At 46.2% G+C, this 20,652-nt stretch overlaps 1 protein-coding gene across 1 annotated transcript in view; it reads right to left on the minus strand.

Moving 5' to 3' along the window:
* Positions 1–13,340: 13,340 nt before the first annotated feature.
* LRRC8D (leucine rich repeat containing 8 VRAC subunit D) overlaps positions 13,341–20,652 on the minus strand; it is a 97,260-nt gene continuing 89,948 nt past the window's right edge. Inside the window, exon 2 of the mRNA XM_068239829.1 lies at positions 13,341–16,272. Coding sequence (XP_068095930.1) covers positions 13,709–16,270 — 2,562 coding nt within the window. The 5' untranslated portion in view covers positions 16,271–16,272 and the 3' untranslated portion in view covers positions 13,341–13,708. The remainder of the gene's footprint in view (positions 16,273–20,652) is intronic.

The raw sequence follows: 20,652 nt of genomic DNA on the forward strand, positions 1-20,652 counted from the left end.
CCATCTGCCGACAGGAATTTCCCTCTACGGGTGCGTAGCACCTTTTGCTGGGTTCCTGAAATTATACGCTTGTGGAGGATTTCCGCCGTATCAGCGCACGCGTTGTGCGCTGATCACGGAGAAAGTTCCACAATCGTTACAGTATGACCAGCCCAACCAAAATTCCCAGTGTAGAGGGAATTTCCGATTTGTACGATTTTGTCGAATATGGGCTCTTGTACCTTTAAGAGAGTTAAAAATCTTGAACCTGAATCAGCAGACGAGTTTTTGTCTGAGTGCACTAAACTTTTAGTGAACCCTGAATTCCAATGCACCCCAGTGTCTACCTGGGCCCCCCAAATGGTCTACATTCTGTTGGGGGGCGAAATGTCAATGTGGGCTTATGATGTGTTAGATCACGGGTGCCCACACTTTTTTGGCTCGCGAGCTACTTTAAAATTTGCCAAGTCCAGGAGATCTACCAACATTTAAAAAGTGTTGCAGACACCCCCCCCCCCCCCCGATCATGAACAGCCCCCAGGTACAAGTGCCTCCAGTATAGGTAGCTATGTATAGGTCCCTTCAGCAAAGGTAGCTGGGTACAGGTCCCTTCACTAGGTACAAGTGCCTCTAGTATAGGTAGGTAGGAATAGGTGCCTCTAGCATAGGTAGGTAGGGATAGGTGCCTCTAGCATAGGTAGGTAGGGATGGGTCCCATTAGCATAGGTAGGTGGGGATGGGTCCTATTAGCATAGGTAGGTGGGGATGGGTGTCAGCATAGGTAGGTAGGGATAGGTGCCTATAGCATAGGTAGGTGGGGATGGGTCCCTTTAGCATAGGTAGGTGGGGATGGGTGTCAGCATAGGTAGGTAGGGATAGGTGCCTATAGCATAGGTAGGTAGGGATGGGTGCCTATAGCATAGATAGGTAGGGATGGGTGCCTCTAGCATAGGTAGGTAGGGATAGGTGCCTCTAGCATAGGTAGGTAGGGATGGGTCCCATTAGCATAGGTAGGTGGGGATGGGTCCCATTAGCATAGGTAGGTGGGGATGGGTGTCAGCATAGGTAGGTAGGGATAGGTGCCTCTAGCATAGGTAGGTGGGGATGGGTCCCATTAGCATAGGTAGGTGGGGATGGGTCCCATTAGCATAGGTAGGTGGGGATGGGTGTCAGCATAGGTACGTAGGGATATGTGCCTCTAGCATAGGTAGGTGGGGATGGGTGCCTTTAGCATAGGTAGGTGGGGATGGGTCCCTTTAGCATAGGTAGGTGGGAATGGGTCCCTTTAGCATAGGTAGGTGGGGATGGGTCCCTTTAGCATAGGTAGGTGGGGATGGGTCCCTTTAGCATAGGTAGGTGGGGATGGGTCCCTTTAGCATAGGTAGGTGGGGAAGGGTCCCTTTAGCATAGGTAGGTGGGGATGGGTCCCTTTAGCATAGGTGGGGATGGGTCCCTTTAGCATAGGTGGGGATGGGTCCCTTTAGCATAGGTGGGGATGGGTCCCTTTAGCATAGGTGGGGATGGGTCCCTTTAGCATAGGTGGGGATAGGTTCCATTAGCATAGGTGGGGATAGGTTCCATTAGCATAGGTGGGGATAGGTTCCATTAGCATAGGTGGGGATAGGTTCCATTAGCATAGGTGGGGATAGCTGCCATTAGCATAGGTGGGGATAGGTGCCATTCGCGTAGGTAGGATGGGTGCTCAAACACTTACCTCCCTCCAGCGGCGATGTCTGGTCTCCCCTCTTTAGACTCGGAGCGCTCCGGCGGGCAGCGTGCTTGCATGAGGCGGGCAGCGTGCTTGCATGAGGCGGGCATGCGTGCCCGGCGCCGCCTCAAGCCATGACGTCGCGTCATGGCCTCTTCAGCCGTGCCTCCTCTCTCCTCCCCTGCTTCCTATTGGCCAGCGGCTGGCAGCAGAATTCGATGGGACAGCTGCCAGCCGCAAAATGTGATGGGACGCGGCCAAGAGGCCGCGATCTACCAAATAGGCGGTCGCGATCTACCGGTAGATCGCGATCGACCTATTGGGCACCCCCGTGTTAGATCATACCACCCTGAGTCAAAGACCCCTGGAATTCTTGGCCTTTTTAATTCACAATTGGCTGAGATTACCTCAATTACCATACCCCCTTAATGAGTTGTTGTCAGCAGCTCAATCAGCTGTTCCATCTACTCTTTCATCCAAAAAGCAGCCATCCAGAGCTGCTAAGTCTAAACGTAAAAGATCTAGGAAGACTTCCCAGCGGAAAAATCCGTTGCCCATAGCAACTACAAATAAATAAATTAGTTCTGTAAACTCTGAAGTAGGGAAAGCACTTGAATGTGATGATTTCAGAGAGACTTCTCAGTCTCAGGTTTCCTTGCCCCAATCCAAAGCTTATGTGGATCCTATTATAGGTAGGATCGCACACTATATTACAGCAGTTAAAAAATCTGTTCTTGTTCTGTTCTTGTTCCTGATCTCCACCCATATGGAGATTATCTAGATACTGGCCTGTTTGAACCCCCATTTGCTTCCTGGGATGTTGGGGCCTTGCTGGAGGAATTCGATTTTGATTGGAAAGCCTTTTGCGATTTTTACATCGCAAAAAGCGAGGATGTTTTGAATGATTGTCTCGATTCTATGTACCTTTTGATTGAGTCCGATGAATGTGACGAGGGTGATGTGGATCTGGTGATTTATGTGTGGCAGACGATTTTGGATGAGTTGCACACACACACCAACCAATTGATTCCAATAAAGAGACATTGTTGTCGGATGATTGTTCCTGCCTTTCTGGGGTAAAGCATGAGAGTCTTGACTTTGTGCAATCTGAAATGAATGAGTGTGACGCTGTGGTTGATTCCTGTGCGAATCCTGAAGGATTCTCTCCTGACAGTGCGCAGTTTGAATCTGTGCGATCTGATGCCTGTTTCTCGGATGTTCCTGCAGATTGTGATCGGCATGAGTCTGCCGGTTTCCTCAAGGATGTGTGGGATCTTTTTTCATTTAGAAACAGATCTTTGAGATCTTCCGTCTGTGACCCTGCTATGGGGAAAATTTCTCGATTATGCAGCGTCAAAAGTAAAATTAATATGCCTAATAAAGTTTATCTTGTTGATGTCGCTATTTCTTCTGCAAATGAGTCTCTCTCTCACCCTGTTCACACCTGTAGGGGCCCGTTGCCTGATGACAGTTGCTCCAGTGTTTCGGTCCTAGATGCCTTGCAGTCTGCTCCGCAGATTGATCGCGGAGGTTTGCGCTATGGAAGCGTCAGTTTCACAGCCTAAAGTGAATTTTGATTCGCAGGTTTTGCATTCTGATTCCTCGGATTCGACATTGTTAGCCGAATCTAAGAGTGAGACAGCGCTTCGGTTTTGCGAATCTGATGCTGAACCTTCTTTGCCTTATTCAGAGACGCTTTCTCTGAACCTGCCCTGTACCATGCTTGAAAACATGTTTTCCTTTCACACTGACGTTTGTGAGCCCCTTTCTTGCTCTGAGGGAAGTGCTGATTCTGCACCCTGTACCCTGGATGAGTCAATGTGGCCTTGCTTAGAATCCCCTGCAGTGTCCCTAGAGGCTCGTCTAGGTATTGCCACTATACTCACCTGTTTTTCTGCAGTTTTGGAGTTACAAGCTAGTTTGACTGCCACACAGAATTCTGGGTACAGTGAGAATGAAGTTAGGGAGTCAGTGTGTGTTCCAGCAAATATTCTTGTAGATCCCGCTAATTATGATGAAGTTCAGTCTCAGGTTATGGTGGAACCATTCCTGGGACATCTGCCCTGCCTGCAGGAGGTATTTAATGTTCAGCCCTGTAACATGGATAGTTCAGAATCCTTCTTAGAAAACCTGGAAAATGATGTTCCTGAGGTCTTGTTTGATGTTCTGGAGGTCTCCGAGTTCCTCCCAAAGGGTGCAGAACTTGTAGGAGATGTCTCCTGCCCCCCAAGTCCTTCTGAGGTGTTGCCCTCTTCCGTGGGCATTGCTGCCTTGCTGGCTACCTTTTCAGCTCTGGTGGAGCTTCAGTCATGGGTAGTCAATGATGAATTTCTGTCAGATACCATTACAGTCATTGAGATCTCTAAGCCTGAGACCGAGTCTTCTTTTGAAATACCAGTACCTGTGACCTCTACTCGTGATGATTTTCTGCCCGGTCCTGGTTTTGGTCTGGTCGTGCCGGACTCTGAGGTTGGCAGTTCCCCCGATATGTCCTGAGGTTTCTCCTGTGCTGGTGTACCCCAGTGTGCTCTGTGACCCAGAAAGCCCAAGTGTGCCTCGGTTACCAGCGTACTCAGATGCTTCCTCGGTGGAGACATGTTCTGATTTAGCCTGCCTGCTTGCATGCCCAGAAGTGGTCCCTGAAAGTCCTGATCTTGATGGGTGTCCTGCTAATTCTGAATCTGGAACTGTCATAGGTTCCATGGGGGTGCTTGGTAGCTCTCCATGTGAGCCTGGTGAGCGTTCTGGCTTCTTGGAATCTCTGCGGAGCTTCAAGGTGTTCTGGGAGATTCCGAGAGAAGTTTTGCTTGGTACCCTGAATACGATCAACAGCGGCTTTTGTTTTGAAAGAGACACTTCGAACAGGTTTTGTGGCAGATTTGGTATTTTCGGACGCTCCTTGGAAGGTGGTGGGTATTGTCTGGAGGGTGTCGATGGCTTCTTCTCTGGTATCCACAGTCCTGATGGGTGTTACGCTGAGACTTGTAGTGCTGACAGGCATGTTTCGGTGGCTTCTGTTTCCGATGAGGTCGGTTTCGGGTGGACTGACTCTGGAATTGGACCTTGTCGGGCTGTCCCGACCCTCATGAGTCTTCGGTTGGAGTCTTTTGCTAATAGCAGTTTTGAGGGTCGTCTGGAATTTGACCCTGGAGGGGGGGGGGGGGGGGGGGTACTGTAATGATCTGCTCAGCTGCCTGTGCAGGCAGGCAGCTTTTTGACCATTGTTTAGGTTTGCATGCTGCAGGACTCTGGAAAGGAGAGCTTCTGTCAGTTTTGCAGCTTGTGCTTGCTGAGGAATTTGCATACGTTGTCATGCAAATTGCCTGGCCACATTCATTGGAGGCGTGTACTATAAGTACTATGTGTTTCCCACAATGCTTGGCTGGTCAAAAGGATTCCTTCCTGTGAAACACTCCTGGAGGAGTGTCAGCCTTACTCTCTGTTTGAAGATCAGCTTAGAGTAATTTCTGAAACTGCGCTAGGCAGGTCCCCTAGTGCAGTTAGGATTGCTTATCTGTTTTGTTTGTTCTGTTGCGATTGTCCTGTCCCAGCGGTGGTCGATACGAAATCGTTCTGATCTCTGTTCTTGGAGTAAAGCTGGTGCAGCGGTTGCTACCAGCTATCTCTTCTGATCTGTCTCACTTGGATCGCACTAGCATCTTGCGCTAGCGCTGTGGATCCTTCTGTTCTGTCTCCTTGGATCGCGCTAGCCACTTTCCGCTAGTGCTGTGGATCCTTCTGTTCTGCTACTCTGTACCTGGACCGCGCTAGCCACTTTCACTAGTGCTGTGGATCCTTCTGTTCTGCTACTCTGTACCTGGATCACGCTAGCATCCTGCGCTAGTACTGTGGATCCTTCTGTTCTGTCTTCCTGGATCGCGCTAGCCACTTTCGCTAGTGCTGTGGATCCTATCTCTCGCTTGTCCCTGTTTTCGTGTGTCTGTCTTGTCTGCTACGAACGCTTGCTGGAGGCTCGGTGAGGTAATCGTTAAGCAAGCGCTCGCGTCCTCTGTTACATGTTTGTCTGTCGATGGTTAGTTAGGCGTGCTTGTCTCTATTGTGCTTATCACGTGGAGACTGCGCATGAACGCATGCACTGTTGCGAATGAGTGCGGTGTTCGCGTTCAGTTAGCGTTTGTTATTTTCCATATCTCCTCATTGTATGATTTGCTGTGCCTTTGCTATCCTCGTATTCTGTTCTGATCTGCCTTGTGTCACTTTTGGCAATCGCCTTTCTTGCGGTTGCGTTTCTGTTTCGTATCTGCTGTTGTGTGTGCGCTGTCGCGGGGTGGCGACTGGATTGGCGCACACACATACAACCTGTCCCTTTGCTCGTTCTCATTCGTAATCGTTTCCCTTGCAATTGCGTTCTGCGCTTCGTACAATTCCTGTCTGGCATTTGTGGAGGTACAGAGGATTGGTTCCTCTGCACTCCTCAGCGCCATCTGCCGACAGGAAGTTCCCTCTACGGGTGCGTAGCACCTTTAGCTGGGTTCCTGCAATTATACGCTTGTGGAGGATTTCCGCCGTATCAGCGCACGCGTTGTGCGCTGATCACGGAGAAAGTTCCACAATTGTTACAGGAACACATTTAAAAAAGTGATGAGCTTAACTGTATTCTCTCTGCATACAGGCTGTCATCTTTTCCTGCATAAGGCTGCAATACTTTGCTATAATTCTTGCGAAAACAACCCAAATATGTATTTGGCTGGTTAGACTTTTTCTCTCTCTCAACTCTTATCTGAGCAACCAAATGAACTTCAGGTCAGGTGACTGAGCAGAGCATCCCACAAGAAACAAAGCTGCAGATGACTGCATTTTCTCTAGATACAATGTAATCATCTTAAAGTTTGTTGTCTTGCTGGAAGGTAAATCTGACCTTAATCAGATACAGAGTACAGGTAGTCCTCGGTTAACGAACGAGATAGGGACTGTCATCTCGTTCTTAACCTGAATCTGTCCTTAAGATCGGGACAGCGCCGGATTTTTGTGATTTACGAGTTATTTAGTACTTTAATATTGCTCTAAAGACGCCATGTGTGTGTGGGGAGGTGAGCAGCTACATACCGCACACCTCCCGTGCCCTGGCGTCACCCTCTGCCTCTGAAAACCACCCCGTATCACTAAACAGATCCACGCCCTCTGACCCGGATACTATACTGGCTGCGCATGCGCAGTATGTCAGGTCACCTCCTGGCCTGCGTCAGAGGACGCCGATCTGTTTAGTGATACGGGGTGGTTTTCAGAGGCGGAGGGTGACGCCAGGGCACGGGAGGTGTGCGGTATGTAGCTGCTCACCTCCCCACACACACATGGCGTCTTTAGAGCAATGTTAAAGTACTTAATAACTCGTAAATCCCAAAAATCCGGCGCTCGCGGTGACGTCATCGACGGGGCGGAGCTATCGGCGGGCCGTTCGTAAAGCGGGCGTATGTAACCCGAGGACTACCTGTACAAGGAATTGTGTATACAGAATTGTAGCCATTAATATACAATATGCTTCAACTCTACAGAACTTTCTCTGCTTTAGCAACCCTAAACGAGAACACATCTATCTCCATGAGATCTTGGGTGTGGTAGTATCTCTTCTGCTGTTCTGCATCTTTTTCAGCCAAAAACATTAAACATTGACTCATCTGACCATCTGATTTACTTGCTTTGTCCAAGTCGTATTTTTTTATTTGTCAGAATATATCGAATGGTTTCTTCATTGTAAATAATCAAATTATATACTATATATCACTGCAGACAAGCTGACTTGCTTTAATTACCACATCTACTCAGGGCAAACTCTGAATTACATTTCAAATAAAGGTTCCCAAAAATATCCATAGGGTGTCACCTAGAGATGGTCAATGAGATGCTAATAATTCCAGCCTGCATGCAGATTGTTCTCAACTCGGTAGTGGGCCAGTCAAAATCAGCAGGAAGTTGATTTGACTGACCCAAATCCAAGTTACATACAATTTACATGCAAGCTAATACCTCTAGCCAGGACAGGATAGAATGCCTTGCCCCAGCACTACTATTGTGCCCTGATAATGGGTACCAGTATTGCCGTTCTACCCTACCATCATCATACACAAAACCATTTTCAAAGGTCTGTAGGTAGCTTAAAGGAGTTATCCGGGCACAATAAAGAAAATAAATGCTACTTACTGGGGGCTTCCTCCAGCCCCAAGCTCCCACCCGGTCCCCGGCGATGACGTCAGAGCGACCTCTAGGTCACTCTGTACTGCGCCCGAGCAAGCGGTGCAGTCAATCACCGCCACGTGGGCCAGAGCAGGCAGAGCTGCTGCGAGGGAGGTCCTGGGAGCTTGGGGCTGGAGGAAGCCCCCCGGTAAGTAGCGTTTATTTGCTTTATTGTGCCCGGATAACTCCTTTAAGGGCAAGCCAACTAAACCCCAAATTGAAGAAGGCAACCTTATTGGCAATTAGATAACTATACATACAAGTAAAGTGATGTACAAAATAGTGTTTTGTGGTGCTTTCCACTGTACTATAGATTGCTTCCTTTCCAGAATACAGTTTCCAGACTCAAAAAATTACAGTAGCAATCATGTTTACATAAGGAGTTGTGACTTATAATTAAGGTGGCCATACATCAGGCGACTTGGCAGATTTGATTATTATAATTGAATCGGTGCTGCCAAGTGCATGCCTGATCAACTATGCAACCAATTTTGCGCCAAAATTGGCCACATGAATTGGTCATACATGCTGGAAGTAGTAGGGCCGACTTGCTCAACTGGGTGCGCGGCGATCGATATCGGGACGAACGACAAACATGAGGAAAGCCCCGACACTGTCCCCCCCTAATGTGCACTATACATTACCTGTCCGTGTCCGCCAGTACACATGGTTGCCAGAGTAACTTGGGCACATGTGTGACATCAAACACGTGCCCACATGTGCACCGGCAACCATGTGGGGTGTGTGTATGGACAAAGGATGAAGCCAGCAAAGGACACGCGGCGGACAGGGACAGGTAATGTATAGTGCACCGGGCACATTGACCGATTTTAGCATTAAATTTATTGGGAATCAGCCTGCGGTGTGTGGGCAACTGACAGATCTCAGATTTGATTAGAGAAAGATTTGTCTCTGGGTTGAATCTGCTCATAATCGCTACATGTATGGCTACATTTACAGGAATCAAGTGATGAACAGTTCTAAGTCATCAGTTGACTAACCAGAAAGGTCTGACACCTTTACACGCTGCACAATGGGTTTTTAAATTAAAAAAAAAAGTTTCAAAACTGCTCATAATTAGTGGTCGCTTTGATAATTTAGTTGTTTTTTGTGTGTAGTTGAGTGTACACATTTTTGAGTGTAGTTGGACTTTGAAAGCTGACTGAAGGAGACCAAGTCCTGATCATAAGCAGGGTGCACTGTGTTGTGGAAATCAGTGGATCAAAAGAAAAAAAAAAACAAGGATGTCACAACTGTGATTTTGAAATACAATATTATGGTAAATGTATTTAAAGGGAAGATCCGCGTATTATATAAAAAACAAATGGCACTTAACTGGGGCTTCTTCCAGCTCCTGGTAGTTGGTCGGTGCTCTTGCCGCAGCTCCTCTCCCTCCCGGCGTCCAGCGGTGAAGAAGCCGACCTTGCCAGGTCGGCTTCCGGCTCGGCGTCATGTGCGTTCCACGGCGCGGGTCACGTGGTGTACGTGACGTCATCGGGTCTCTACTGCGCAGGCACAGTAGTTCTGCGCCTGCGCAGTAGAGACCCAATGATGTCTCTACACCACGTGACCCCCCCCCCCCCTCCCGTGGAGCGCACAGAAGCCGGCTTCTTCACCGCTGGACGCTGGGAGGGAGAGGAGCTGCGGCGAGGACACCGATCAACTACCAGGAGCTGGAAGAAGCCCCAGGTAAGTGCCGTTTGTATTTTGTAATCTGCGTGAACCTTCCCTTTAAAGCAAGTGCAGGTTTGCTTAGTGGAGCCTTACTGAGGAATGCAGCACAAAAGACAGCTGAAAAGGAGGAGAGTGCCCAGCGCAGGAGCAGGCATGTCCTCTCTGATCCACCACTCCTCGCTCTCTGCTACCCTTTAGCACCACCCAGTGGTGTACTCCTCCTCTTTGCAGAGCTGGCAGGGAAGTGGCTGCCATAGTTACCTGTGCCTGTGGGTGCAGTCCACCTTCTTGAGTGTTCCATGTCTGCTCTCTTTCACTCCCCTTGAAGTCATTAGGGGAGTGGTGAATACCTAAATAGACATAGGATACTTAATCAGGAGCAAGAGGACCGTGCTGTCAAGGACACATAACTATAGCAGCTGTTGCACTGCCAGCTCTGCAACGCTGCTCCAGCCCTTCCACCATCCAAGTCACATGCCGTTCAGGCCTTTGCAGAAAGTTGGCCCAGAAGACACTATGATTACATGGGTGGCCATATGGAATATCTTCTAAAATCCCTATGTCCTCCTATTTGCTGCATATGCTGATATCTACTGAAGAAAGAGTTAAAGGGAATGTCCAAGCAAAATAAAAAAATGAGTTTCACTTACCTGGGGCTTCTACCAGCCCCATGCAGCCATCCTGTGCCCTCGTAGTCACTCACTGCTGCTCCGTTCCCCCGCTGGCAGCTTGCCGACCTCGGAGGTCGGCGGGCCGCATTGCGTACATTTTTTACGCAATCCTGCTGGTGCAGGAACATTAACACATACATTTTTACGCATTACTGGTTCAATGCGTAAAAATGTACGCATTGAACCAGTAATGCGTAAAAATGTATGCATTAATGTTCCTGCACTAGCGGGAATGAGTGACTACGAGGGCACAGTATGGCTGCATGGGGCTGGTAGAAGCCCCAGGTAAGTGAAACTCATTTTTTTATTTTGCTTGAACCTTCCCTTTAAGCACTGGTCACCTACTCTACTTATGCATGTTCATCCTCCTATCCCCTAAACCAGGGATGCCCAACTCGAGTCCTCAAGGGCCAAGATCCCCATATATTTTTGTCACAGCTCAATTTTATTGATGGGACTGAATCAGGAAAGGTGTGGATCATCAACCAGAACACAATTGCTATATCTCTGCCCATCCAAACACTGACATGGATATGGCCCTGAAGTAATAAAGTTGGGCATCCCTGCCCTAAACTATGCACTGAGAAAGCCCACAGTGGGCAAGTGCAACGCATCAGTGAACGCTCCCATTCTATCCAGCATGTTCTCTTGAAGAGACACCAACACAGGCATGTATAAAGTGAACAGACCCCATGCTGCAAGGACAGATTCCTCAGGCTAATCATTCCATCACGTGAGCAGTAATGTTGCCCTAGTAAATACGTCTTCAACTAAAGATGTGGACCTTCAACGGTCATTGACATTTTGCCTACTAACGTTGGATACACAAGTCAGATAGTCATGTTTATTTAGAGATTGCATAACTTTGTATCAATGGGCACTGTGACAGTGATTAAATTCTGATCCTTCCAAGGCAAAAAATAACGCAAAGATCCTTGCTGAAGTCAGAAGATGTCTCTGTTGCTGGTTATGGATCCTGTAACAGCTAAAAGCATAGAATGTCTGAGAACATGTTAGACTAATATGATATGGCCTTTTATAAACCCTGATTTGAATCCTACCAAACATCTATAGAAAGAACTAAAACAGGCCATCGGGAGAAGGCATCTATCAAACGTTCTACAGCTTGAGCGGTTGCTTAATAAGAGTGGGCCAAAGTACCGTATTTTTCGCCATATAAGACGCTCCGGAATATAAGACGCACCTAGGTTTAGAGGGCAAAATCCAGAGAAAAAAAAAAAATACTAAACCTGGTACGTCCATATTCCAGGAGTGTCTTGTACATGTTATCCCTTAAATGGTAGCCTCCTGTTTACCTCAGGTGTCCTCCAGTCTGCCCCATGCGTCCTGCAGTCTGCCCCACGCCTCCTTCAGTCTGCCCATGCCTCCTCCAGTCTGCCCCATGCCTCCTCCCAATCTACCCCATGCCTCCTCCCAGTCTACCCCATGCCTCCTCCAGATTTCCCCATGCCTCCTCCAGTCTGCACCATGCCTCCTCCCAGTCTGCCCCATGCCTCCTACCAGTCTGCCCCATGCCACCTATTGTCTGCCCCACCACCCCCTTCATCTACCAGTCCCCACTCAGGTCCTCCTTTCTCCCCATGTCTCCTCCACCATGTCCCCCGCATGTCTGCGCTTCTGTGCCCGGCTGCCCCCGCATGCTGTCTAGCCCCCGCTGTGTGCTGCCTTCCACCTCCGTGATGTCTGGACCCAGCTGTGTGCTGCCTCCCCCTGCGTGATGTCGGCGCTTCTGTGCCCGGCTGCCCCCGCATGCTCTCTGGCCCCCGCTGTGTGCCCGGCTCGTGCTGCCTGACCCCCGCTGTGTGCTGCCTCCCCCCACGTGATGTCTGCCCCCCCCCCGGTGTTTAGCGGCAGCTGCTTACCTCCTCCATCATGCTCGCGAGGACTACAGACCTCCGTCTTCTGTGTGTGGCTTCCTCTAGTGCCGGGCTTCTAATGACACGTCATCGTGACGCGTCATTAGAAGCCCGGCACTAGAGGAAGCCGCACACAGAAGATGGAGGTCTGCAGTCCTCGCGGGCATGATAGAGGAGGTAAGCAGCTGCCGCTAAACACCCGGGGGGGCAGACATCACGTCGGGGGAGGCAGAACGAGCCGGGCACACAGCGGGGGCCAGAGAGCATGCGGGGGCAGCCGGGCACAGAAGCGCCGACATCACGCAGGGGGAGGCAGCACACAGCTGGGGCCAGACATCACGGGGGTGGAAGGCAGCACACAGCGGGGGCTAGACAGCATGCGGGGGCAGCCGGGCAGCCAAGTACAGACATGTGGGGGACAACGTGGAGGTGACAGGAGGACGCACACAGGCAGGGAATCCCCGACGTGGCGATGGTTTATATCAGCGGGCGTTCGGAAGTCGGGGATTCCCTGCCTTTGCCATATAAGATGCAGGGACTTTTTCTCCCCATTTTAAGGGGAGAAAAAGTGCGTCTTATATGGCGAAAAATACGGTACTTGCTGGCAGGTACAGAAGTCTACTTGAAAGACTGTTTGCAGTGTCTGCCTCTTAAGGAGGCTACAAACAAACAATCAAAGTCTTCAACATACAGGTCATCTTCTTGGTCTTCCACTTTGCACCAAAAGATATCAGAAAATATTTAGGGCCCATTTCCACTTGAGCCAGCAAACGCTGAGAACTGCCCTAAGTAGAAATGAGCCCTAACAGAAATCCTGTGTAATGTCAATCTTTACAATCCTGCTGCTAGCTTACAAATGCCCAATACAGTAGAAAAGCTGTGGGAACCTCAACTGTGTACTGCCATCATCCACAACTTCTCCGCATGCTACTATCAGTAATGGTCAGCCAAAAAATGTGAGACGATAGTCAATAAATTACTTTTGTCAATTTAAAGTTATTGCAGAGATACTTTTGGGGCTTTTTTTTGTGGAGGGGTAACAACAAATTTGTCTAAGATTGTACTTGCAAATAAGCCAGGGATGTCTATCCTGACAATAATCCTTAAAAAAATGAGGGTTGACTTATCTGTGATTCAGGTCATGCTTGTTCTCATGTGTTCACCATCCTCTTACACGCAGTGCTAGTTCCTCAGCCCTTCCTCTACCACCCTTTTATTTAAATAAAGAAAAACACAGAGTACTAAAAATTTACTATGTAATTGAACTACAAATGTGAGCAAAACAGATTTGTAAACATCCAGAGGAATTCCTTCAAATCACAAAGAAAATGGTAAAACAATTAATTTGCAGCCTTTTGATAATATCTGCAAACAGTATAAACTCATTGAAAAATGTGGTAATACCTGCAATAATTAAAACAATTCTTTGCTTGCCTAATGAAAGGTAATTGTTAGCAAACACACATATTACAAAGACTGTGTCTTGTATAGGTGCAGCGCTGCAGGCATACTCAGCAAGATTATAATATCCATTAATCATACTTTTGTAGGGATAAATCGAGGTCTACCCAAGCCTGTTTGTTCTGTATAGAGCCCTCTTAATGTGTTTACATCCCATTGGCAAAAGGAGCACTTGCATCTTGGTTCAGTGCCTCCTTCACCTCCGATGGTAAAGCATCAAACAGGTGATCTTCGATTACCAACCCACTTTTCTTAAGAAGGCGGCACTGAATAATCTGAAATGGCAAACGATCTAAGCAATTACCCTTCAGTTCTAGATGAGTTAGTTGAGATAGATTTCCTATCTTTTCCGGAATGGATGTGATACAATTTTGACCCAGGCATAAAGTTCTTAATTTGTTGCATTTGAACAATGTCTTTGGCAAGGTGTCCACCTTATTTCCTGTAACATACAAATGCTGAAGGTTCTGGAGCATACCAATCTCAATAGGAATAACAGTGATACAGTTGTGGCCGACATCCAAGTGACGAAGCTTCTGCAAGTGGAAAAGGGCTACAGGAAGGGACTCCAATTTGTTGTTTGATAAATATAGAGATTCCAAATTCTTTACTTGGGAAATAGATTGGGGAATGCTTACAATTTTATTGTGCCACAATTTCAAGCAAGTCAGCCTTTTTAAATGTTGAAAGCTGATGACTTCTTCTATAGTACGAATACTATTTAACTTAAGGTCCAGCTCTTGTAAATTGCCAAGACTGAAAATAGCATGTGGGATCCTTTCCAACTCACAATTATGGAGTTCAAGCTCTGCTACATTCAGCATTTTCTTAAGGCTATTTAGCACAACAAGCTTGGTGCCGTCATTATGAATAATGAGCTTTGTTAGATGGGGTGCCACATCTGTAATATTAGAGGGTATTTTGGTCAAGTTGCTCTTGACATAAAGAATCTTTAGATGTCTAAGCTCTCTCAGAGAATCCAGACCAATCATCTTGTTGTTCTCAGAATTTAAGTTGCCCATTAAATATAGCTCCCGGAGATTTTTTAACAAGTAGACCCAAGCTGGAATTTCAGCCACATCTGTAAATTTTACATGAAGGCACTTCAAGTTGTCTCTCAGAAAGCTAAATGCTGTCTGTTCAACCTTGGCTGGACAGTGATAGAGATGAAGCTCTTGCAGAGCAGTCATTTGAGAAATTTTAGCAGGAATTTTAGCTTCTGGAATAAGCTCAAGTCTAAGAACTTCAAGATCTGTAAGCTCAAACACAGCATCTGGAACTCCAGAAAGCATGAAGAGATGCAGCTCGAGCTTGTCTTGAGCATTTCGAGAAATGTGCTGTTTGAGTTTCTCAAAGGTCCATTCATGGTTTAAACTAATTTCACGCAGCTTGTTTTCACTTACCTCAGACAAGAAAACGCCAAATCGCTTGGAATATAGCTGGTCATATTGGTCAACCATGTGTAGAAGAAATGCAAAGTCATTTTTGACATCCGGAATGTCACTAAAGCTGCTTTCCTCTCTCACCTTTTCAAATGAGTATTCTTTGAGGGGTCTTCTAAAGAGCCAGAACAAAGTATATAAACAGACAAGGCCATAAACACAAATGAGAGCAATATAACTAATAAGAAGCTTCTTCAGCATAAATGCCATGTTATGTGTGCACTCGAATTCCCTATATCCTGTAAGGTGCTCAACACTGGGCGTGCAAACATGTTTAAAGCTTATTGCAGTAACAAATGTTAAGGTGTAACAAAGAATGAAAATGAATTTCACTGTCTTGATAACTGTCTGAACAGCATAGAGTTTGTAAATTAAGTCACTATCTTCTACATGAATACGAAATTTGCGAACCTTTTCAAAAAGCGCTTTAGCTTGTTCCCCATCTTTTTTGTCCAGAATGGTCATCCCCGGGACCTCTACTACTGGTCTGTCTGCTGAAAACTTAATCCCAGATTTGCTGATCATTGGGGTGCTGGGACTTGGACTTCCCTCCTCACTACTATTTGAGAGATGCTTACGGAGGGACTGGGCACCAGTAAGTCTGTGCTTATTTTCCTCCTCTTCACATGCTGTCTCAGATAAAGCTTTTGTCGTCCATGGAGATTCAAAGCACTTACCAAGTATAGAGACAAAGTGCTCAATTTTTGAGCAGGTCTTTGGATATTTAAACCAAAAGTTGCTACTGACCATGAGAATAATTGTATGTATGAGAGCAAGATAGGGAAAATACTTTGAGTACCATGGGAGAGCCACATGGTAACACATTTGGTTGATGAATATATACTGCTGATAATCCAGATTTGTTTTTCTCCCTCCTGGATCTCTTGCTTCCTTGTTGACCTTCTCAACAGGAGAATGTGTTGGAAGGACCAAGGTGTCCGCTTGTCTTACCACCAGAGGTGTCTCCGTTTCAGGCAGCATACTTTGCCATCTTTTATCAGGTTCGGTTGTTGCTTCTTCAAACTTTGTTGAAACTGGTTGATTATTTTGTACTGTTTTGCTAGCTGGAGATGCTGAACATACAGCTGAATCTAACTTTGGTAAGCAAACAACTTGATCTTTGGTCAGCTGCATGGTCCCCGCAAAGATGGCCACCATCAACATAACAACTGCCAAGTAGTCCATGAAAACATCCCACCATGGCTTCAGAATCCGATACGTGGGTTGGATGTCGTTAAGTGAGGCGACTTCTGAAAGGGTGAACATTCCTACAAAATAAAAAAAAATAAAAATAATTCAGAATGGACATGCACACCAGATATATTCATCCAAGCAAAAATATCTAAAGGTGCCCATTAACGGTACAATTTTTTCACCAAATGCGATCTTTCTATGCAATTTTTACGATCGCATTGTATAGAAATTTCATCATTTACGAAGACAATCGATAATAAACGAATAGGATCGATCACTGAATAGGATCACATCAATCCGAAAGTTGGAATTTATGATCGAATTTGAAGAAAGAATTGTGCAGTAAATGTGCACAATCGATAATTACCTTCAGATTACTTACGATCATTTAAATTGCATTGAAAGATCGCATTTGGTGAAAATTGTACCGTTAATGGGCACCTTAAGAGGCATGTGTCCTGATTTAAGAATGCATCACCAGAGTTCTCCAAGCATCTTCACTAGAGTGAACCCTGATGTGATCCATAAATCCCAAACTGGATTTAATAAAAATGGTCTCCTTTTAAGTCATTAGAATCTGGAATCACTCAATTGCTAATGTATAACCTTTCAACAACCCCCCACTATGTTCCTATATGACAGACATAAGCTGCAATTGTTTACTGCATTTCAACATTTCAGACAATATCCACATTTGCTCCTCCACTTATAATATTTCCACTTAAAGGGATACTGTAGGGGGGTCGGGGGAAAATGAGCTGAACTTACCCGGGGCTTCTAATGGTCCCCCGCAGACATCCTGTGCCCGCGCAGCCGCTCACCAATGCTTCGGCCCCGCCTCCGGTTCACTTCTAGAATTTCTGACTTTAAAGTCAGAAAACCACTGCGGCTGCCTTGCCGTGTCCTTGATCCCGCTGATGTCATCAAGAGCGCACAGCGCAGGCCCAGTATGGTCTGTGTCTGCGCAGTACACTCCTGGTGACATCAGCGGGAACGAGGACACGGCAAAGCAGGCGCCGTGGTTTTCTGACCTCAAAGTCAGAAATTCCAGAAGTGAACCGGAGGCGGGGCCGGAGCATTGGGGAGTGGCTGCGCCAACGCAGGATGTCTGCGGGGGACCATTAGAAGCCCCGGGTAAGTTCAGCTCATTTTCCCCCGACCCCCTACAGTATCCCTTTAATATCCTCAGAGGTTTCTGGAGATAAATTAGTAAATGAGGCATATAGATATGCTGTTTTATACATTACAATACATTATTTTTATGATAACTAAATGCTCCCAAGGATTACTGACTAAGCAAATCTTCTGGAGGTCCTGTTTTGTTGTCCCCTGATATGCCCCTCATTTGAACAGTTTACATCAGGAGGAGCACAACACGTTCATTAACAGAAGATGTCAGTATATTTCTGGTTAAAGCTTAACTCAAACAAACTACAGGCAATCCCCTACTTACAAACAGGTTCCGTTCTGTGAGACGAAACTCAAAATATTTTTTTTTCCTCTACAACATTAAACACAGTGAAAAAAAACTACCCGGTAATTTCAAACACTATAAGACTAGACTTGTGTACAGTAGTTTTTGGACAAGTATTGCAAGATCTAAAAAAGAAAAACATTACATGTAATGGGTTATTACATTTAAGTCTCATTTCTTTGATTCAAGTTTAAAATAAATATTGACATGACTAAGTAGTACCCCTTCTGTTGGTTCCTGGACCACTATTGCACAGTGAGGTGCAAGTTCTTGGACAGGCAATTGCTACCAAACCAGTCACTTAGGCCTAGTGCACACCAGAGCGGTTCGGCTGCGTTTTGCGATCCGCTTGCGGATGTGGAAACGCTTGGGTAATGTATCTCAATGGGCTGGTGCACACCAGAGCGGGAGGCGTTTTGCAGAAACGCATACTCCCGGGCTGCTGCAGATTTTGGATTGCGGAGGCATTTCTGCCTCCAATGTAAAGTATAGGAAAACCGCAAACCACTCTGAAAAACGGCAGTTCAGAGCGGTTTTGCAGGCGTTTTTGTTACAGAAGCTGTTCAGTAACAGCTTTACTGTAACAATATATGAAATCTACTACACCAAAAACGCCTCACAAAACCGCAAAATGCTAGCTGAAACGCTACAGAAAAAGAAGAAAAAGCGTTTCAAAATCTGCAATCATTTTGCGGATCTGCTAGCGGTTTTTGGTGTGCACCAGGCCTTAGAGTGTAATAAGTTCTGAAATGGGATTAAAAGCTAAGAGACCCAAGTGGTCATGTATAAATACCAGACATAGTGACCAGTGTTCGAGCCTTAGAACCCCAGCGCATACCACTAAGGCTGCATCTGAAATGACCACCAGCTCAGTGTGCAGCACCTAAATAGATTTTCTTCACACGTTGCATTCCATTCAGATGCAAATCATATGCAAATCTGCTACTACTTATTATGCAAACAGGAAACTCAGGAGGAGGGGCTGGGAGCAGCTAACCTGATAGTTACATAGTTACAAAGTTAAGAAAAGATGGAGGGAAAAGGCTGCGCGTCCCTAAACACATGTTGCAAATTGAATGGTTAATCGCACAGGCATACACCGCCTCTGTCAGACTGAAAAATACATGCCCTGCAGTGTTTGAGCCTTGTACATACTTTGGATAGATGTCGGTTCATACATTCAACGAATGACAGATATTGCAGTGTCCGATGACAGTTGGTTTAAAAAATGAAGCCAAACGAGGTTAACCAACAATAACAAGCAATCTATATCGCATATTCTGCTCAATCCTACTGGCGGATCAATTCAGATGACTATTGGGCAGATATCATGCAGTTGGCTGGTGTTTGCAATGTCAATGAAATTATATTGTTCCAGAGCATGCATGCATTTGTCGTTTCAAATGTCACTTCCACTTGCGCGCGCAGTATTCGAACAACAGAATAGTGCGTGCGTGTGTGTGTGTGTATGCATGCAAACAACATTGTTCAAATTACTTGTGGTTTGTTTTTTGCTGGGGAATTTGAGCAACGAAAAAAAAATTGGTAAGCTCTTTACATATTCTGTTGACTGTTTTAATGCATATGGTATTCACTTGCACTGAATTAAGCATTGTATGCACCTTTCACAGAACAGTTCAATAGAGTGGAAACAAGCTTTGCATGTGGGCAGACTTTTATTCAGCAACTTTAAAATGTTAACGCATAAAATGGTAATTGACCTCTGCAGGAACAAAACACAATGTGCGACTTTCAATAATAGACCTTCTGTTCTGCAGTGTTGAATAAAAGGTGTGGCCCTTAAATGTCCTCCCAAGTGCTGCTTTGTTTTGGATCACAGTATGAATGAACTGGGATTATAGTGAAATACAGGCAGATTTATTTCTTCTTGAAATCCTAAAGTTGGGCACACACTAGAAGGCTGTTAGAAGCATAAAGCAGGACCTAACAACTATCACTCCAGATAGCAGAAATAGCAGAAAGCAGAAGTACAAGATGCTTGGTTCCTTCCCGATAAGAAGTGTGTGTGTGTGTGTGGGGGGGGGGGGGGGGTTAATACATAAAATGTAACAAAATGTAGTAGAAATTGGCTAGAAAGATCTAGCCAAACAGCCTGCTCCAATCAACAACTTGACATATAATCAACAATCTTTGCTACTTACAATAATGATTGCATGTGATGGCATAATTTATAGCTATATTAATACCCATGTACAGATATTCATAGTATTGATTTACTAGTTACTCAGCACATTTGAGGAAACCAGATTTAAAGTGGATCCGAGATTAAAAACTAACTATAACAAGTAACTTGTCTATATATCTTATCTAAAGTTTAGATAGTTTACACAGCAAATCTGGCTGCATACAGCTTCAACAGTTTAAGATGATTTATTCCTGTGATACAATGAGAGCGGCCATGTTCTATTTGTCATCATTACACAGGTAATCTGCAACTGCATCTCCACCACTTAGCCTGTGAAAAATTCACTCCCCCCTCCCCTCTGCCTCTGAAATCTCTAGCTAGTAACCTCCTCCTCCTGCCCAGACTGAGCTCCCATAAGCCCTTGCTACATAGGTCTTAGTGCCTTGGCGTTTTGGAGAAGCTGTGGGCGAGGCTTGTTTAGTTTATAGAGAATTCAAGTATTAAAACAAAAAAGTATTTGGCTTGAGGAATGCCCTATAACCTATATGTAAGGAACACAATTATGCAATGTATAAAAGTTCATCTCGAATCTACTTTATCCTTCCTCGCGGTAAAAGCCGCGCAGGAGGTTTTATCAGGCCCTGCTGGGCCGATTTGCGCAATTTTTTTAAGCGGCACGCAGCAAGCACTTTGCTAGCTGCGTAAGCACACCGATCGCCGCCGCCCCGCGCCGATTCGCCGCTATCCGCGTCGCTGCAGAGCCCCCCCTAGACCCCTGCACTGCCTGGCCTATCAGCGCCAGGCAGCGCTGAGGGGTGGATCGGGACTCCCTTA

Source organism: Hyperolius riggenbachi, chromosome 6 (assembly GCF_040937935.1).
Source record: "Hyperolius riggenbachi isolate aHypRig1 chromosome 6, aHypRig1.pri, whole genome shotgun sequence".
NCBI classification, from domain to species: Eukaryota; Metazoa; Chordata; class Amphibia; order Anura; family Hyperoliidae; genus Hyperolius; species Hyperolius riggenbachi.